Consider the following 19,294-nt stretch of genomic DNA (forward strand, 5'->3'; position numbering starts at 1 on the left):
GCTCGTTATTCGGACGACAGCCCCGTGAAGCGCGCCTGATGCGACAAATCTCAATCTGCAAGGCTGCGTCGCTCCGGACCGGCTCACCGCGCGCGCGGCGTCGATGCCACCGCCGCCGCACACGCAAGACGGAGACGGCATCCATTTGCTTTGCTTGACGTTCTCGACATTTTAACACATTACATCAACGCGCGCGAAACACGTACCGCACCTACACAACGCGGGACAAAAAGTTTCCAGATAAAGTTTCCTAGTTTATGCGGTATATTATTATTTAATTGCACATAAACCATGCGGACATGACATGATATTTACAGCCGGATTGAAATTTGCGCCCTTTCGCGCTTCCGAGAGAAATACTTTTCTGCCCTAGTGCAGCAAATTATTAACTAGCATAATGCACGTGAAATTCAGTGAAACGAAATTATGCGGACGCAATAAATTATGCGCAACTCGCACGTCAAAAGTTTTACTACTGTGCCGATCGTGTGTGTGGCTTTGCGTGAGCAAATGCAGTAGCGCTTGGCGTTTTCTTCGAATCGCCGTCTCACTGCCTCGCGATATCGTATGACATTTTACGTGTACTCTACTCGCTTTACATTAGGAACGGATCGCATCGATTTGGTTTCTGTTGCAGATTCCGCACGCGGTGCTGGCGGTCGACGTCGACTCACCAACACACACATACGACAACGCGCATCGATACATCGGCAAGCGTTGCAAGCACGCAGAGCAATTGACGACCACGACGTACCAAGCGCGGATCTGATTCGAGTGCGTCATGATCTCCGATTACGAGGACGACGACCACTATTGCATCAAATGCCACGTCACCATCGCCGGGCTGGAGAATTACATCCAGCATCGGAAGGCGAATTGCACGAAGACAATAGTAGTGGTGCCCAAATCACCGCTGCCCAGCCAGCTGCTAGCTCCGGATGATTCGTTCGGCTTGAAAGCGGACGACTTCTTTTCGTCACTGGAGCTGCAGAGCAGCAATAAGAAGCAGGCGATGCCCTCAACAAGTGGGAAAACGATCAGCGGCATCTTGACGCGCAGCAAAACATCGGCCGTTATTCATGCGTCCACTAGTACGAGTGGTGGTAGTAACAGTACCACCGCTGCGACCACTCAGCAGTTGCGTGAAGTTGATGTGCAACAGTCCAAGTCCGGCAAACACGCTTGGATTGGTGGGCATCAACTGAAGGAGCTCGGTACGGGCGATAACCAAACGAAATTAATCAAAGCTGTTGATAATCTCAGCCGGACGGCTTGCTTGAAGAAGTATGAACCACCCACTGATGCGCCCATCGTCGTCAGTGGTTACAATGATGCTTCGGATGAAGAGAGTGACGAGTATGATTATGATGATGATGAGGAGGATGATGAGGAGGTGCCTCGTAACTACACGGGGGGCAAGTGGATGCCCGAATGGAATTATTCCAAGGCTGCAGGGCAAAATCACACTAAAGGCCAGTGGAAATCCGGATCACCTCATGAAACAAATGTTCCTCCTCCAAGCTACACACGTGGAAAATGGAAGCCTTCTAATCTCAAAGAATCTGACCAACAAGACGAGCCAAAAATTAAAAAGCGCACAATCGAGGAAATCCCGCCGTTCCGCAAGTCAAACGGTAGCGTTCAGTACTGGTGCAATCCGTGCAATCGGCTGCTATCATCTAAGATCGTCTATGAGCGGCATTTGCGTTCGGAGCTGCACTCTAAGCGCACCCTGCTCGAGGCCGAGTTCGACGACACGACGACGACGACGTCTTCGAAGACAACGACAGCGAGCGCAAGTACGTCGGCAACGCATTTGAATACAAACCGCGATAAAGAAGCGAAACGAACAATACGTAAACCTGTTGAATATTGGTCGCATACCGGCGCGACGAACGAAAACAATAAAGACCCTATGAAAAATACAGCCGACGCGAGTGCCGGCGCAGTCGCCGCCGATGCTGCGGCGGAATCGGCGACATCGGTAACGACAAGCAATGCATCGGTAACGAAGACAGCAGCTACGGCAGCCACTGTAACCGCACCAACGCCGATCACAATGACAATGGCCGCGTCGGCGACGAAGAAGCGATTTCGCAGAAAAATCTACGCGAAATGCGAAGTATGCCTCGCTCGCGTAACCTCGCAGATGATGGGAAAGCACTTAATCTCTCATTATCACTGCCGCAAAGGGGACATAACTCGGCCGGAGGCAAGGCAGATGGTGCTCGATAACATACAAGCCGTTGTCCTGCAAGCCCCATACCAATGCGCCGCGTGTAAGTTTTATTGTAATACGCACGATTACTTCTTGCGACATTGGCGCAGCTATGAACATATCGAACAAGTGCTAGAGAATGGCGGTATTTTGACGTGTACATTTTGTCGATTTTCGTGTGTCAGCGAACAATATGAAGTGATGTACTCACATCTCAACTCAGAAGAACATGAAGAAGTGATATCAGTAATTAATAGATCCGTGCCTATTGTAATCAAGAATACTGAACCAATAGAATGTGGAACATGCCAGGAATCTTTCACGTTAAACATTCAATTGCGTCAACATTGTTTGTTAACCAATCATCCACTCTCGGGAACTGCTACGGATGAATACCAAAAGAAGAAATACTGTAGAGTATGCCAGAAAAATTTTTTCTCTTCTGTTGCTCTGCAGCGCCATCTCAAGGTCCACAACGCAAAAATGTTTTTCTGCAGCCGATGTGATGTAGAATTTTCTACTGCGGAAGAGATTGCTAAGCATAGAATCACTTCCTTGCACAAGCAAAAACTACCAGCATTAAAGACGTGCGAATATTGCGCTTCTTCAGAGACTTTTGATAATTTGCACCAGTTTAAAATCCATATGCAAAGTAACCATCCAGAGCTAACTAACGTCTGTCCGCATTGTGCTCGTAAGTTTACATTCGCAAAAGAATTGTCGGTGCACATCCGTAGTAAATCTTGTATGATAACACCAAAATTGGAATTTGATGATAAACCACACAAATGCGATCGCTGCATGTTTGGTTGTGCCACTCTGTCGGAACTTCTCTTCCACCAAGCCTTACACACTAAACCGGTACGCAATGAAGTTTCAAAACAGATGTATTACAAGTGCTCTCTTTGTGATAAATTCTTTCCGAAGTCATCACTGCGCTATCACATTCAGAATCACACAAATGAGAAGACCTATAAGTGTTCAAAGTGCGACGCGAGATTTGCACGAAAGAATAATTGGTTGTACCATCAGAAGAAACACGAGCACAAGGATTACATCAGGAAGCCATCATCGCGAACGGGCAAGGAGATGAATTTCCTGTGTGCGACGTGCGGCGCTAAATTCTCCAACAAGTAAGTGTTGCTAAAAATACTTCTCTTAAGCGGTACATTTTATGACGGTTTTAATATCTCGAAATAGTAATAACAAACAACAAATCGGTGAAATATTAAAGGGCTTTACGGTCCTCCTGGTGTCTACGATGTCGACGAAGAGGGACATTAACGTAGGTGTACATACTTTTTCGCGCGACGCGACGCGTAATATTTTTGAAAGTGTTGAATTTAACACCCCAATAACTCTTTTAACGGCAATAACGTTGCCTCATAAACGGCAACTATCTTTGTGCTTTTTAATTTACGATGCTTTTAACACATGATCCTTCTTTGTCCTTCGGTGTGCACTTTCAGGCACCAGAATGTGGTAGCGAGAATTTTTTGATCATCGTTGGTTTTTCATTACATTTATAATTTTGCGTGCAGAACACTAGTAGTAGGGATTTATTACTTTTCAAAATTCACTTGTCTTATTGTTGTTTGTCGGCAACGTAGAGTAAAATTCAATTACACATGGGTCATTAATACTAGAGTTGATAAACGTCTGCTGTGAAAGCATGTGGCCCAGCGAAAAAACACATTTTCCTTTACTTCCGCGCGGACGTCCTGCGTTTTCCCTCATTTCTCGCGTTCATCGAAGCCCGTCTCTACCCACCTGCAAACATTAAACGCCGTAAATCGCGCGCCACTCCGACGCTGGGTGCGCGCCGTCACCGCCGTCGCTGCCCCCCTTCAGTGCAGCGTGTAATTTATGCTTCATATTTTCCGCTAAACGTACAGTAATTAGAGAATTGTGGTCGGCGTGAAATATAGGTGAAGGCTTCGGAATGTTTATAGTAATTGTGAGTGCCTCAAGCTACCTAAAACGCGTCGGGCGTATGCGCGGGTGCAGCATGTGCGAGAGGGTCGAGATGGGTACCGATACACGGCGGCAGGGCGATATCGTGGACGCGCGCCAACGCGACAACGTCGACAACGACGAATCGAAAACTACGTAAATTCCTATAAAAGTTATTATCGCACTAAATATTGCTACACGTCGCAGGAGTACTTTCGCACGCGGGCGGAAATGTCGCCTGTTGTCGCGCGCTGCCACCACCGCCACTACCACTAGCAGCAGCAGCCGAACGAGGGCTTGTTTACAATTCGGCGTGCCGGTGAGCGGATTGTTCGCAATAGTTGCGAGTTGCGTTCTCGCGTCATGTTTATCACTCCTCATCGGTGGGTAATATGCGCGCATGGCTGGCATTTGTGGGTTAAAGACATGCACGCGTGCCTCAAACTGCTGATTTACAGCAATAAGCACGGTATGCAGGGCGCCATAATGTGTGAAGTTATTATGTTTAGTTTTGCTAAGCACGTGGGGGAGTGGGGAATTTTTGATGCGACTTACGGTACGAGCCGCCGCCGCCCGCCGCTATCGTGCCGTTTTGCGGTGGAATTCAACACGGGGCGTTAGACGAAAGCCGAGTCCGCACCATCAATCTTGTGGGGCGCGTTTTGTCTTAACGATAAGAGCGCCACCTGCGCAGGCCATTCGGTGCGCATTAGTGGCCAGCAAGGACACGCCGCCGACAACGCCATGATTTGCAGGCGAGACCATAAACAAATCCCGTGTGTTGGTACAGCCGTAGGAAGTTGCTTGCACAGCATCTATTGCCTTCCAACTGTTAGTTCACTTAACGCTCATTTCGCGCGTATATCTTTTCTTCTATGACGGGCCCCGGCGCCGGCAGTATACAGGAAGACCGCGCCGCTCGTCGTCGGAGGTCGCCGAAAGGCGGACGAAACGGCACCAGACTAAGCAGACATTTGCCTAACGTATTATCTCATAATTCCCTGAGTTGTGTTTAAGTAGCGCGCCGTGGACTCACCCTTTGATATATAGGCGAACCTGGACGCGGGGTCTAATGTATGCTTAAGTTATTTACCCCCCAGATGGGGAGTTTTAGTTCCTAGTTGCGGAATTAGTGCGGCGGCCACTAGCAGCAGCGGGCAACGTCGCCGACTGCGGCCATGGGTGCTCCTAGTTAAGATTTATTCGATGTACACGGACGACGATGGCGGCGATGGCCGACCGGCGGACGCATATGCAAGCACCATACATGAATAGTGACTAGTAAGCGCTTTCGCTACTGCCACCGCGGACCCTTAATAAACACGCACCTTATTTACGAGTCATCGAGGACCGAAGGAGCTGCGCAAAAATAAAAGTGCCATACTGGCCACAACAACGAACACGAAATACACGATAACAAACTATGTGGAAGCGTGTCTTCCACACGCAGGTAATCGCGTTATGCCTACTAAATTCTGCTAAAATGATCCGAGTTTTATGAACATTACAATATTATTTTACCGCTCCGCTCACAACTGGCCGTAAATTATCCCAGTGGTGTGCGTTTCGAGCGTGCATTTACCTTCGATGAGAAAAATTCGCCGCCGTGTCATCTCGTAAACTAATTAAATTTATGCTGAAATACAAACCGCATATCATAAATCGGGGCGCCCTTCTCAGCCACACTCAAAGCCGGATAAAACGACGTTTAAAGATTAAATAAAAATTAAACGCGAGTCGCCAACATGTGGATGCAGCGGCAAAAAGGCACGACACACACACATGAAAGAAGAGATATTAATAAATGACTTCTGTCCGTTTTGCGTTTTGCGTGGAATGTGGATTCGCGGCGAGCGAATATCGGCTCGGTCTTCTGTTAGCGCGTTCGCCAGTGGCTGCTTGCTTGACTTTTCAGAGGCTTATTATCGAAAAGCGACTTGTTACTACCACCGCCGTTTCGTACCTTCGAGCAACGCGCATGCAAAAGAAAAGCAGCTTCTCGTATTGAACCATAATTCTATCCAATTTACTTTACAAAAGGCAGCACCAACCCGACCTGTAGATAAATAAGCATGATCTTGATGTTACATTAAGTTATTGTTGCGGTGTTGTCCGGTTCGTATTAATGACACTTCGCAGAAATTCAATAAAACTACTTCAATATTGAGACAGATATAACGATGGCAAAATTATGTCCAACTTTCGGAATAATATAAAACCAAAGTTTCTGGTTACGGAGATTTTATCATTTATGATAATCCGCGGTTGCTTTTAATTAAAAACTTTGTAGAAAAATCTAAACGGCGCAAGTTTCTTCACTCTTAATAAATTGCTTTGGAAGTGCTCCACGTCGATGATCGTTGGGAGCGCGTAATGCGTTCGAAAAACGCCATCCAAAACTTGATAAACACGTGAGTGATATATCGCATCATGAATGAAAATAGACGAAGTTATCGCGTTATCGCAGTGCCGTATTACAAAAATTCCTTAATGACCCTGCGGTTTGGAAAGTATCAGCCTCTCCGCTTAAGATTTGTGTACAGATATTGCTAGAAGGCGTTGTCATCAGTTTGGAAAGAGTAATTTAATGATTTCGAGAATGTCCTGATAGTTCACAATTAAATTCGATACTGTTCTGCGCCCGGTACGAAGGATTGCCAGCGTCTTTAATAAACAGACGGCATATTTTCGAAAGAGGAAAAAAAAGATCGCGTGGCGTGCGGATCATAAAACATACATCCACGTCATTAAAGGCAGTTATTAACGCCGCGATATTGATAAGTTTCTGAAACTTTTTCCAGCGGTCCCTATAAATTACGTTTATTTCTTTAGTTTGACAACCAGTTAATCATTCTGTTTATGCGAGTGACTCCGAGATTCGCTCCTAAATCATTCGCGTCTCTGGGCATGTAATATTATTGCCGCGCGCTGGCTGCCGCTGCTCCCGCGCTGCCCCTGCCCCCGTGCCGGCCCAAGCCGCGCGTCTCAGCCCGACTTCTCGTCTCGTCTCACGCGCCGGCCCTCTCGCGTCGTCTCGCGCTCGAAGGCTTCGTGCCGGAACTCGAATCGTAATTAATCGACGGACGGTAATTGAGATTTTTCTTTTGTGCGCGCCCAGCGCCCTGGCCGCCATTGCTATCTCGGCATCTTCTTCACCGCGGTGCTCATTATCGATGCGCTTCATGCAGATTTCGCCATGTTTCTTGTCCTTCATCATCGTCTTCGACCCCAGCCCGTTTTATTTTTACGGCCGCATTGCAACTTTGCGCTCCAACACTGGATGTTGACCATAAATTCCGCGCATCGGAAGAATACATTTCCAGTAATGCGTTGTGGTCGCCCCACTTTGGGTTGTGGGGCTCTATCGCTCTGGCACTCTTCGTCGATAGTTGCTTTCGCGACAACGAGGATGAAATGTACGTCGTCGTTCTAATAATTCACCGCGCCGCGAACGACCATTAAATGTAAAACCGACGACGTCTCCATCGTTCGGCTCGCCGCGAAGAACTCTATGATTCTTCGCAGCGTCCTCGTCGTCTGCGCCCGCTTGAGACATTGCGACGCGACACATCCAACCGTCATATACTAGATCTCAATGTTTCCTCTCGCCCCACACCCACACCCCCGATACACGCGAGAGCGACCGAAACTTTGCCCATTCGTTCTGGATGCAATTATCATATATTCTATCGGTATGACACCGCGAATGGCGCGATCATGCAAACTAGACGTCACTTGAACGCTGCGACGAATATTTTCCCAACGCGTGTCAACGCTGTTACCGCGTCGAACTGTTCACATTTGCATGCTTACCTTTCCACAGTCTATGAGGATGATTTTTATTACAATCAAATTTATTAAATAGACACTTTACGAGGGTGTTTATAGAATCGTATTTATTTAAATATACTTGATTGCTATTTGCGCAATAAAATCCATAAAATGCACTCGCGCTAAGTTCATTGCCATAAAATCCAATTGACGATTTCGATGTTGATATGGTTGTCGAATGTCCACGGCGCGGTGGCAATTGCATTCGCGCGCGCGCCATCCAGATGCGCTGCTTTTAATGCATTATTAATAATTGCTAAATAGATTTTACGATCCGCAGGCAAAACGGGCCTGCACGCTCGGCATAAATCTCAATTCGAATCGTAAACTCCTTTTTAACCGAATTTACGAGTTTTCCACTAGCACGCGATTATGATCACCATCATGATACCATCAGCGACTCGGAGCGTCTCCAAGCGCAATGTGCAAACTCGTCTTGACAATCCGTTTTAATTTATGCGCGTGTGCTCATCAATTTATGTCCTGTACATCTTGAATTTAACACGCATTTACTCAACACAACATCTTCTTTAACTCTTTTTTTTTCACTCTGTATAATCCGTCTGCAGATAATGACGAGCATATCAATCGATTTTGTTCTTTCGAGGCTGTACTTTATTACTGCTTAGATAATGCATCACCGGGCTCTGTTGTCTCGTGTACATGTGCGGGAGATGGAAGGAAGGATGGACGTTTCTTCCTCGCTTTTCGCAAATTTACGAGCGCCAAGGGCTTAAAAGTATGCAATAAATCCCGGTTCCGGGGGCTTAAAAATTCCTTCTCCTGTCATGTTTATTCGCTGCCATAGATTGGCACGCGCTGTGATGCACTGCTTTCTTGGCCACTGCCTCGCCAATCTTCTAATCCTTGCGAGTGCAATCTGGTTATAGGTGTTTGGCTACTAAGTGTTTATTACAATCTAGTTAAATAATTATCATAAGTATAATTAAGAAATATACATTCTAGTATAGTGAGTTTGTTGAATTTCTTTACGTTGAGGAGATGATAGTAATTTTGATAGTAATTCCTTCTTTGACGATGGTTGTAAATTCGCAGTTTAACTGCACTTTCAGTTGGTTTACGCTCATTTCTGAATATTATCATGATTGCACCTACTTGAGATCTCAGCACTCGTCGGCGAAGAGTTCAAAGTCATAATCTGAAATTGAAGTTGAATGTTGAATGACATTCTCAATCAAATTTTTGTAGGGGCGAGAGTTTACTGTTTAGCAGTTTATGTTACAATAATATTTTGAACCTTGCCATAGTCTATGGACATAGACATAAACATGTTTTATATGACTTTTATAATTCCTCGGCGCGCATTTTTTGTCTGTCCAAGCGACGACTCATTTCTATATCTCGATGCATCTCGATGAATATGTTTTTTTCTTCTTCCTTCATTTCGACTCACTCTTCTTGTTGCTCTTGTTGATGAAGCACGCTCGAGTAAAATAATTTATTGAGGTCGAATGGGCGTTGTGTGTGGAAGAAAACTCTTGGACATTGGCCGGCCGCCTCTTGGGCCATTATAAATCTGTCATACGGATATTGTATTGATGTTATTTATGTAGAAATCAAGCAGCACCATCATTCCCATCAATCCGAGCCGCACGGTGTGCGCACTTGTATGCGATCCGTAACCCATCGCGCGCGCGCCCGTGCACGCATTCGAATCGTAATCGGCGCGCACCCTTTTTATACGATTCGTTGATTTCTTCGTCTCAACTCTGTGAAATCGCCGCCGCTTGCACAGTCGTATGATTAGTTGATTGCCGGTCGAGGCGGCCCCGCTTTTCTTAATTACATTCCGTATATTTATACGTGGAGTTACATTTTAATTTATTACCGAATGTTGTATTCGAATGTATTGCATACGTTTGCATGACGAAGACGTGACGGGACGCAGCCAAACGAAACAAACATGAATACATATTATAATCTATTCGTAGTTGAAGCAATTTTTAATATGTATATTAATTGTGGGATAATGTAGTTCACGATCGTTTTAATGCAACACCAGACGTGTTATTGTAGTTTATTTTCGAGGGCTTTGGCGGTTCACGCGAATAGTTTTTAATATTCGCGCATTTTCACTCTGAGCTCGTTTCATGTGCAACATTATGAAGCAACATCGAGTTTTATTAGATAATATACATACGTTAATCTGTTTAGACTTTAGACGAAATGAAAACATAGTAGGTGGTTGTTGCGTTTATCCCGAGAGCAATGGTGATATGGTGGTGTGGATTTAAGCTTAGCAACTTGCTTCCAGCACAGGTATACGCAGAAGAATGGTGGGTTTGCAATTTCATAGTGTCGTTAATAGAAATCGTTAAATGAAGTTTGCACCTAGACGCGTTCCGTGCTTCGCAGCTTTCAACCTCCTCCCGCTATACGAGACCATGTAGACGAGGGCGCTTTTGAAATCATATCAAGTCTAATCAAGCTGCAGGTTAATGAGCATTCTGTTGTTAACCTGGATGTACGATGACGACCACGTGAATACACAAACGATACTTTTATGTTTTTCACAACTTGTCTGCCAACTTCATCAAAAAGTGTGTAAAATTGACGTCTAAGGAAGGGAAACATTAAAATCTCTCATTTGCATCGAAATTTACGCATTATTGACAAAAGCCCCAGCGTTCGCGCAATGAAAACTCATCTCGTTTTAAACTATCGTTTTAAATACTAAAATAGAAGGATGGCACGTTAGTTGTTTCGTTGATATCCAAGTTAGCAGGCGGCTCGTCGTCGCCATCGTGCACTCGACGCGCTCGCCATTCGCTCGTTGTTTTGTGCCCGCCGTAATGCACATCGGGATACAGATCTAAACGCTTCTTTAATGGTTAATCAACATGCTGTTAGTGAGCGCGGGCTCGGAATATTTCATCCGAGAGAGCGTCGGACTATCTGCATGTCCATCTCAGCCCCCTGTTTATCCTATCTTATAATACTTTTACAGTCTTTACTGCAAATTGCGTTTACCTCAGTGAACCTGTTTCAGGAAAAACTCGCATAAATTTCCGTTAAATAGAATGCGATATTAGCTCGACGCGAGGCGTAAAGGAGCACGAGAATGCGAATAAAAAAGAATGTCGAAGGCGGCGACGAAGGCAAAACGGAAAGTCAACCGTGTTACACCATGTAAACAGACGACTTGTACACGCTAAATAAAAACAAATCAGTTATTAACGCCGCCGCCCGCACCCTGTGCAAAGCAAAAAGAAAACATGATGCGGCATTGCGATTGACGCCGATGGAATATGTTTTACGACCGGGCGAATTGATTAAATTAATATCAACGCAATCTGTTCGGTTCGAGGGAGCACTGTGGTGCGCATATTTATACGATCATTAAACAAAATGATTGCATTGCCCGCCATCGGATACATGACACATGCAGACGGACATGAGCCACGCGTGATCGCATGAACCACATGAAGGCACTTTTATTTCGCAGCGCGGATTTTTGTCTTGGTTTTTATGCGCGCGTCTTTCATCTGCACTCGCAGGACTTCCCCGCGGTTCTCCATCAGTTGACGTTTTCTGCGTTGTTTATGTCGTCGTCGTCGTTGCGTCTCCCTGCCGTTTTGGAATCCTCTTTTGCGTGAAGAGTGCGCGCCCGTCGTCTTTTGCTTTCTTTTGGCATCGGGAGTTATAAAACGCGACAGGGAACGTATGATAAATATTATTCACGTTTGTGTCGTTATTTACTTCATTCGGCAGGATAGTGGTGTGAGTGCGCGTATGATGTTCGCTGCGAGTTTATGTTCAAGTTAAAATAAATGGCAGCACCATAAAAACGGAATTTAATAAATAAAGCAGTGCCGAGACGAGCGACGAAGAAGCATCTGGTTAATATTTATCGTATATTTTGTTGCTAATGACATGAGATATGTCCCGGTCAGGTGACAAAGCATGGGAAGCGTGCGTCCCCGTCGAACCAACCAATGACCGTGCGCGGCGCAGATTAGTCGACTCGTAATGAGTGACTTATGACGAATGTCGTTTATATTATGCAGAACCTGTTTTGCGAAAAGGCGTCACCATGCGAGTTTGCCGATGTCTGCAGTTGCAGCATCAACATCAACACGCTGTATTTATCTCTTGAAAGAATGAAAGGTGCGCGTGTTTAACAGTCACAATATGTTGTTTTCCACAACAAATTTGTTGGCCGGTGTGTTTTATCGACTTCTATAAATCGGTTATACACGAAATACCAGTCGCTTATTTTCTTCTTGAAGCTTAATGACGTTCATGAATCATGATGGTCTTGTTGATGCACCTCAGTGGGAGGATTATCACGCGGCGCATTAAAATTTCTCAGCAATCAAACAATTAATATATGCGTTGTGAACGTCTCGCGGACAAGTAACGACAAGATGCACTCGCCTCTGTTGGTTTGCAAATTTCTGGCCAGCTGCAATGCAGCGGAACATCCCAGGACGAAATTCACTATGACTATAGCAATACCATTTATTTTTTTAAAATATACGAAGGCGTCGTCGTCGTCTCTTCGTTCTATCATGCGTTCTGTGTTTGTTGTGTTGCCGGCGCGAGTGTGCCATGCGCGCCCCGTTCACCGCTTCTTCGTCGGGCGAGCGAGCGCCAAGGACTATTTATTAACTAGTCCTGTCAGCTTGTTCGATTAGATGGGCTCTTTCCACCATACGTTTGACTTGTTTATTAACACCGTATACGTCATAAATAGAATGATTTGTGTTTATTAAAACTTCGGAGGGAAGGAGATGTGTCCGACGTGCCGGGGCCAAAGCACAGATGATTTTCAATTCGTTTTAATTAAAAAGCATTCGAAAATTCGTCGTTTTTATTATTTTCATTGCGGTGTCCAGTCTTAAACAAAGTAAACGTATTGAAATATGTGACGGTTTTATGTCGGTTGCATATTTTCTCAGATTTTGTTGGCTCCGTGTGCGAAATTTGTAATATCACTGAATTTTTGTTGCAGCGCGACGTTGAAGAAGCACATGCTCATCCACAACGGCAAGCAGTTCAAATGTGACCATCCCGGTTGCATTCACATGGCACGGACACCTGCCGACCTCAGCGCGCACCGGAGCACGCATTCGACGGAGATGAGCTTTCGATGCGAGCGATGCGATTATCGCGGCAAGTCCAAGCAGCAACTGAAGAGGTCAGTAGCTGGCGGCGGGCCGGTCGAGTGCGGTATTGTAATATAACACGGATTGGCGACCTCCGCACCAACACACGCGCAGATAAATTAAACAAACACCACACGACCGCACGGCCGCGCTTAATTGACAGGAGCAGAAAGCCTCGGACTGCGTCTTCTGCGTCCGCGTAATTAATGTCCTTATCTATCCACAATCACCTAACAACTCTTCTCCCTGTTGTGCTCTTATTCTTTGTCTCTTTCCCCCGCACGCACTGAAAACGCAATCTTTACTCGCTTCTATTTAATCGCTTAGCTGCCTTTTTTCGGTACTTTATTGGCATTCCAAACTGGCTAAATTAACTACAAACTCACTACTAGCGCGTAAATTCTGGAAACAATGCGTTTTGTTTTCGTCGCTGCTGAATAAACATTTCAATAACGTCAGCGCATCGAGCGCGCTGAAATTGCGTCTGGTTGCCGAATGTACAATGTTGGATTTTATGATTTTTCTAGACATGCGACGATCCATGAATACGTTAAGAAGTATCAATGCTCTCGTTGCTCATTTACGTGCCGATTGGCGTTCCATCTGCGTCGGCACGAGCGTATCCACACCGGATCGAAGCCGTTCGCCTGCCCTCATTGCGAGTACAGATGCAATAATTTGGTGAGTAAAAAGTTTCTTCTGTGCAAATTGCGCACGAATGCGACATCGCGCCCGCCCTCTTCGGGCATTGTGCACTTTATATCGTCGTCGGCTTCGAATTTTGCGCACTATTCTTATTCCCATGTTTATACGCGTGTACACCCGCAATGTTCGTATATGCATACGAATGTGGCACATCGACGACGATATCGATGTGCGGATATTAGCCGTAAAGTTTAACGTGGCGCACCGGGTTTTAGCGTATGCTGCTACCAGGTCCTTCAAATGTTGGACGCTTCTATCGCTTCCTATCCTGTATAATCTCTGGCTGCATAATAAATATTATGCAAACACCCTGTAACCGATCTCCATGTGAATGTTTGCAGGAAAATTTACGAAAACACGTCTTGTCAACAAACAAACATCCGGACAAATGCATATACGAATGCAAGTTTTGCGAAACTGAGGCGCAATTCACTGGGAACTTTGCGAAGGACTTTAAAGCACATTTGCTCGCGGAGCACGGTGACGTGTTCAGATCAGTACGCGAGGCGGCTAGCTACATTGCCGGAATCTACGATTCCATCGAAGACGTTTCCTCCGCCGCCCAAACGGCCACAACGTCAACGTCGCCGGTTGCGGTGGAGCCAACGGCCGACCCGCTCCTCAAGACGAATAAAATTAATCCCACGATGCTCGATGCGGTTGTTAAGAATGAGGCGCCCTCGCCGACGCTAATTCCGACGCCGGAAACCACCTTCGAGAATAAGGGACACCATCAGGAGGAGCTGTTCCCTATGTGCATAATCGCCAAGGACGAGGTGGTTTACCTCGATAAGGAATCCTGGTGCATGGTCGGCAATTTCGACGTCGAAGAGTCGGGCACACTGGTTTCCTTCAACGAGGAGGCTGACGCCGAACCGCTCTTCCAGGAGCACTTTTCGTAAACTATAAAAAGGTAAGTGGTCAATGCATATACTCAATTCTTCCGACATATATGCGAATTCTATTATTTTCCTGTTCTCTTGAACAAATGAGTTTTTTCTTGTTTTGCGTCATTTGCCTTGCTCTAGTTGGCACTGCAGGGGTGGCTACCTGCATTGCTGCCGTGGGCAGAGGATCGTTTCAATCAAGAGCGGAAATCAATCACCCTCGCCGCAGCTGTAGATCATATTTACGGCGGGTGATTACAGGTTTTCCTCGTGATTTATATCACCGGGAGGAGCCTCATTGACGCAGCGCCATCTTGCAGTAGTGATATACTACGTACCGACACGCCACTGACGTCTATCAGCCCTCCACTATATAATTATACCTTTTCCAATTATTGCATTTCTAATTTGTACACGAACAGAGCCATCCATGTTTCTTCGTCTTGCCGGTATTGCTTTAGCTAACACATTTCATATTTTCAATTGCACGAAAGAATCGATATTTTTGTGTGTTTGCTCAAAAGCCTTACTTCCTGAGCACGAACACGTCGCATCATGAATTACGATCAGATTACGGTTGAGTTATTCGATTAGCCATCAATTAAATTATGCAAAAACCCAACCCAGCTGGTGTCACAGGTGAACACCGAATAAACTCTCTGCAAGACAACGGTTTAACCGATTTGACGTCCATAAAAGCCATAAGAACACAAGACACGAAATGCTCTTGAGGTCTTGAGCATCAATCGTGCGACGACGTGTAGTTTTCTACGCTATTAAAAAGCTACGTCCCGCTGGGGTCATCGTATTCGATTAGAAATTAACAGATTATCAAATGGCAAATTAATTTTTGAGGAAATCGAATGAATTGGTATTTAATATTAAACGTGTATTATAAATATTCAAACGGTCGTTATGTGATGTGTTTCGCTTGGAACCGGCAGAAACTCGCGTCCCACAACGAAAATAACTCCTTTCATCTCTCGTGTTGTTGAACATAAAACTTTAACGTCTCAATTAAACGCCCGTGAAAGACGTTTTTACATCAGAGGCTTTAAATTTGTCAACGCACAACAAATCGGAAAGGTAACGTCCAAGTTTACCATTTCATCAAACGCGACTGCCGATTGCGTAATTAATATTAACAAATTTTATGTTTTTTTGATACGTGCCCCGCAGTTCGGTTCTCATTAAATCCGTTGGAAAAGATGCGCGAAGCTGCCATAAGAATAGAAAAGTTGTGTTTGCTTGTTAATTAAGAGATAAAACGAAATTTATTTCGATTGGGGCTTATGTGGCGCTCCAGCGCGCGTGTTTAAGCTTTTCGGCCACAGACGCCAACATAAAACGAAATAATCGTAAAGTTTTGATTGCGTGATTTTTAAATGATTGCGGAACATAGTTGATACTCTGGGGTGTCGCTTGCATCGCTCGGTACGAAATTGCGCATGTTGAGCGTGTTATCGGCGGACGGCGGTGGTGGACAAAAGAGACCGTGCATGCGATACGCCGAGGAACATCGTTAATGGGCAAGTTTTAATGCTCGTTAACTCGCATCTTTATTAGCTTCGTATGCACAACTGTATCTAAAATTACGTACTCCTCATTACGCCGGACGGGGGTGGTGTATGCAGGCGCGATGCAAATAGCAGCACTTTTGGAATTTTTATCAATTCCCCCCAATTAATGTAAAAGTGTTATGTAGGCATGCACTTTTCGACTTGTGCGTTTGTTGGTACGAGAAATTGGTATTTGTGCGGGGCCATTTCGATTGTTTTCGAGTTTATTTAACATTCAGTTGGCGAAGTTTTTCCTTCGCCGATTTACGGCCGGTACACCATTGAGTGATTTAAAGAATTAAAGCACAATCAAGTGAATAAATGGGGACAAAAAGCAGATAAATAGTGTGTGCGTGTATGTGCAGTGGGGCCCATCCATCAGCGCCACACCACCTGACCGAGCTTGATCATACAAATTGCCTCATTTCGGCGTACCGAAACGAACAACAGTCCGGTGCAAGAGACGCACGGACATTTCTGATATATTTATCGTTTTCTCCCGGGTCCTGACTTATTCGACTCCCCGTATCGTTGCATATTTTAAGATCCCCAAAAACAATTTCTCCGAATACGGGAGGCATGCGGCCGAACGATTTGTGCGCCCGTGTGTTTACGTTTTCGGCGTGCACAATGCATCGCGACGGCTGAGATGTATAGAGATGCACGCGGACACGGTTTCGTCTCGCCCATCGTATTCTTCTTCGTCCCGAAGCGCGAGCGCGTGTTTTCTACTCCTTCTTTTCGGTTTGCATTCGTAAGTATGTTTGGTGTGCGTGCGGATGGATGTGGTGCGGGTGCTCGGGTTGGCGGACTTGGCATATGGGCATTTCGAACACCGCCATATTGTCGATGGCTCTCTGCACGGGCCTGGGTGATTGACAGGACAACAGCCGGCAGAAAGCAGCGAATAAGAAACGATAATATTTTACATCTTCGCCATGCAGTACCATCCTGCGCTCGACTCACAGCGGAGAGCCACTCAAACTGGTTATTTATGCGATTTGCGCATGGCAAAGATTAGCCATATACTCTTGGTTGCGCCTGTCGTCGAATGAAAAAGTGCAGACAAGTAATTCACCCAAAGTCGAAACGAAATGGATGACGCTTTGTTTGCTTGCTCTTCGGCTGCAATCACGCTTTGTCTTTTTGAATTCCTATTTTTTTGCATTCTTCAATGGAGTCAAGCGAGTCGTTTAAAACGAGTTTAAAGCAATATCGTGTCTTCGTCCTTTGCGCTAAATCAATTTACGAAACTGACGCATGCTAAGTGGCGGCTTTGCGGTGCAAAAGTATCGAACTAATAAAATGCTCATTTAAAGACCTTATTCCATCCCGAGTCCGATTTCACGTCTTGTCCGCATTCGACGGCGGAGAGATAATTGCGAATCCTTATTTCGAATGGAAATTCCATACGACACCGCGAGACCTAGGCTCGTACCTCGCTCCTCGGTGACTCTCGCCTTTTCCACTCTTTCTCATATTCCTCTTAATTTCTGTTGCGGCAAAGGTGGTAGTCGCATAGTCGTCGTCACCGTCGTCGTCTACGTTGAGTCCATCCCTCCTGCTCCTTTATTATTTAGCGCCGATCTGGCCGTCCTCTTTCGCCGGCCAGATTAAACGAGATTTACGAGAAACAGGTTGTACATTATGCAGAACCCACTTCTGCCCAATTACAAGAGCTACATAGGGACCTGTCACTTTAAATAACTCTTTCTCGATACACCACCGTACCTCGCGCGCCCCCGTGCGTTCTGCTCACACGGACACGGACGGCGAAAATTACCTCGATACGATGTTTCGCCAAACGGTGTTTTACCAGATGAGTGTATTTGTGTGCGTATACGCGCTTTGCGAAACAAAACACACGGGACGCATTTTTCCTACGCGCCGGATCGCAAACATCGTCTCATTGGCACATTACTTACCAGTTCGTTCGAAAAGTAACGGCCATGAAATTGTCGTTCGGGAATGGGGCTTCGAGAAGCTTGATGCACGAGCAGACGAGCACACGCACGCCGAATTCCCCTCGAACGCACATCGTGCTGGTTTAATCACCCAATAAGTCCGAAACGTACGCGCGTCCGTGTGTTTATTCAATATAATAATTAATTTTAATATTAAAACCGATGCGAATGAGTGGAACAGCTCCAACGGCTCGGGGAAACAAACGTGATCCTTTTAAATTCTCATTAATTTTACTCGCCACGAGTATAAAGCGCTGAATTTATTTATTTTTTCAAAATTAAACGCATGCCGCGATTATTTTATTTTTGCGCGCTTTACTGAAATAAATTACCCGACTAAAGGATACATTAAAGTATAAATTAATAACGGGCCGGTCATTTACGTCGATGTATCGTACAATTTAAGAGACAGGTGAATTTAAATTAAAAACTTCTCGTGCGAGTTCGTCATTAATGACGGAAAATTATAGCTTTAATTTATTTGTGTATATTTTATCATACGTTTCGTGCAACCACCCAACAGCGAACAAGGGTAAAAAGCATATGCCTATTTAACATTAAAATCTAATCAATGTTCAGATTCATTACGTATTTTATGGATTATTATAACATGAACAATTGTATATTGAATTCCTATTTTAAAAAGTACGTTAGTTTTGAGTAGACGCGCCATCTTGAAAGTGTCTATCTTGCTCCTATATTTATCTGTATTTCTAGTAAAAATAGTAAAATCCGAGACGTGCCCATGGTGAGTAAGGCATTCGTTTGTTCTGCAGAAGTGCAGAAGTAAAGGTAACCTACAACAACAACCACACCAATGCGAACTTTGCATTACACCGTGTTCAAGCCGCTCGGCATTTAAACGCATCAGATCAAATATAAACAACGCGCGCACACGCTCGCAGCATCGCCAGCGAGAGTGAAAGATTCACAATGCAATTTATATAATGCGCCTGCGTTCGTCATGCACCGCGCGCCGGCCGAAACAATGGCCCGAACCGGCAAGACAACCAGTATATCAAGCCGCGCAATAAATCCTACGGCTCCC

General features: G+C 45.3%; 1 protein-coding gene across 8 annotated transcripts in view; it reads left to right on the forward strand.

The window, feature by feature from the left end:
• The window catches only part of LOC135803720 (zinc finger protein 184), a 76,645-nt gene that overhangs the window by 50,842 nt on the left and 6,509 nt on the right, over nucleotides 1–19,294 (forward strand). For all 8 annotated transcript variants that reach the window (XM_065317399.1, XM_065317400.1, XM_065317398.1 and 5 more), the window contains 4 exons: nucleotides 638–3,351; nucleotides 12,978–13,163; nucleotides 13,659–13,812; nucleotides 14,178–14,749. In XM_065317399.1, the coding sequence (XP_065173471.1) occupies nucleotides 782–3,351; nucleotides 12,978–13,163; nucleotides 13,659–13,812; nucleotides 14,178–14,738 (3,471 nt within the window). In that variant the 5' untranslated portion in view covers nucleotides 638–781 and the 3' untranslated portion in view covers nucleotides 14,739–14,749. The remainder of the gene's footprint in view (nucleotides 1–637; nucleotides 3,352–12,977; nucleotides 13,164–13,658; nucleotides 13,813–14,177; nucleotides 14,750–19,294) is intronic.

Source organism: Atheta coriaria, unplaced genomic scaffold (genome assembly GCF_025399875.1).
Source record: "Atheta coriaria isolate IRGN ID8LTWV9N9 unplaced genomic scaffold, Caltech_Dcor_3.1 hic_scaffold_3_pilon, whole genome shotgun sequence".
NCBI lineage: Eukaryota > Metazoa > Arthropoda > Insecta > Coleoptera > Staphylinidae > Dalotia > Dalotia coriaria.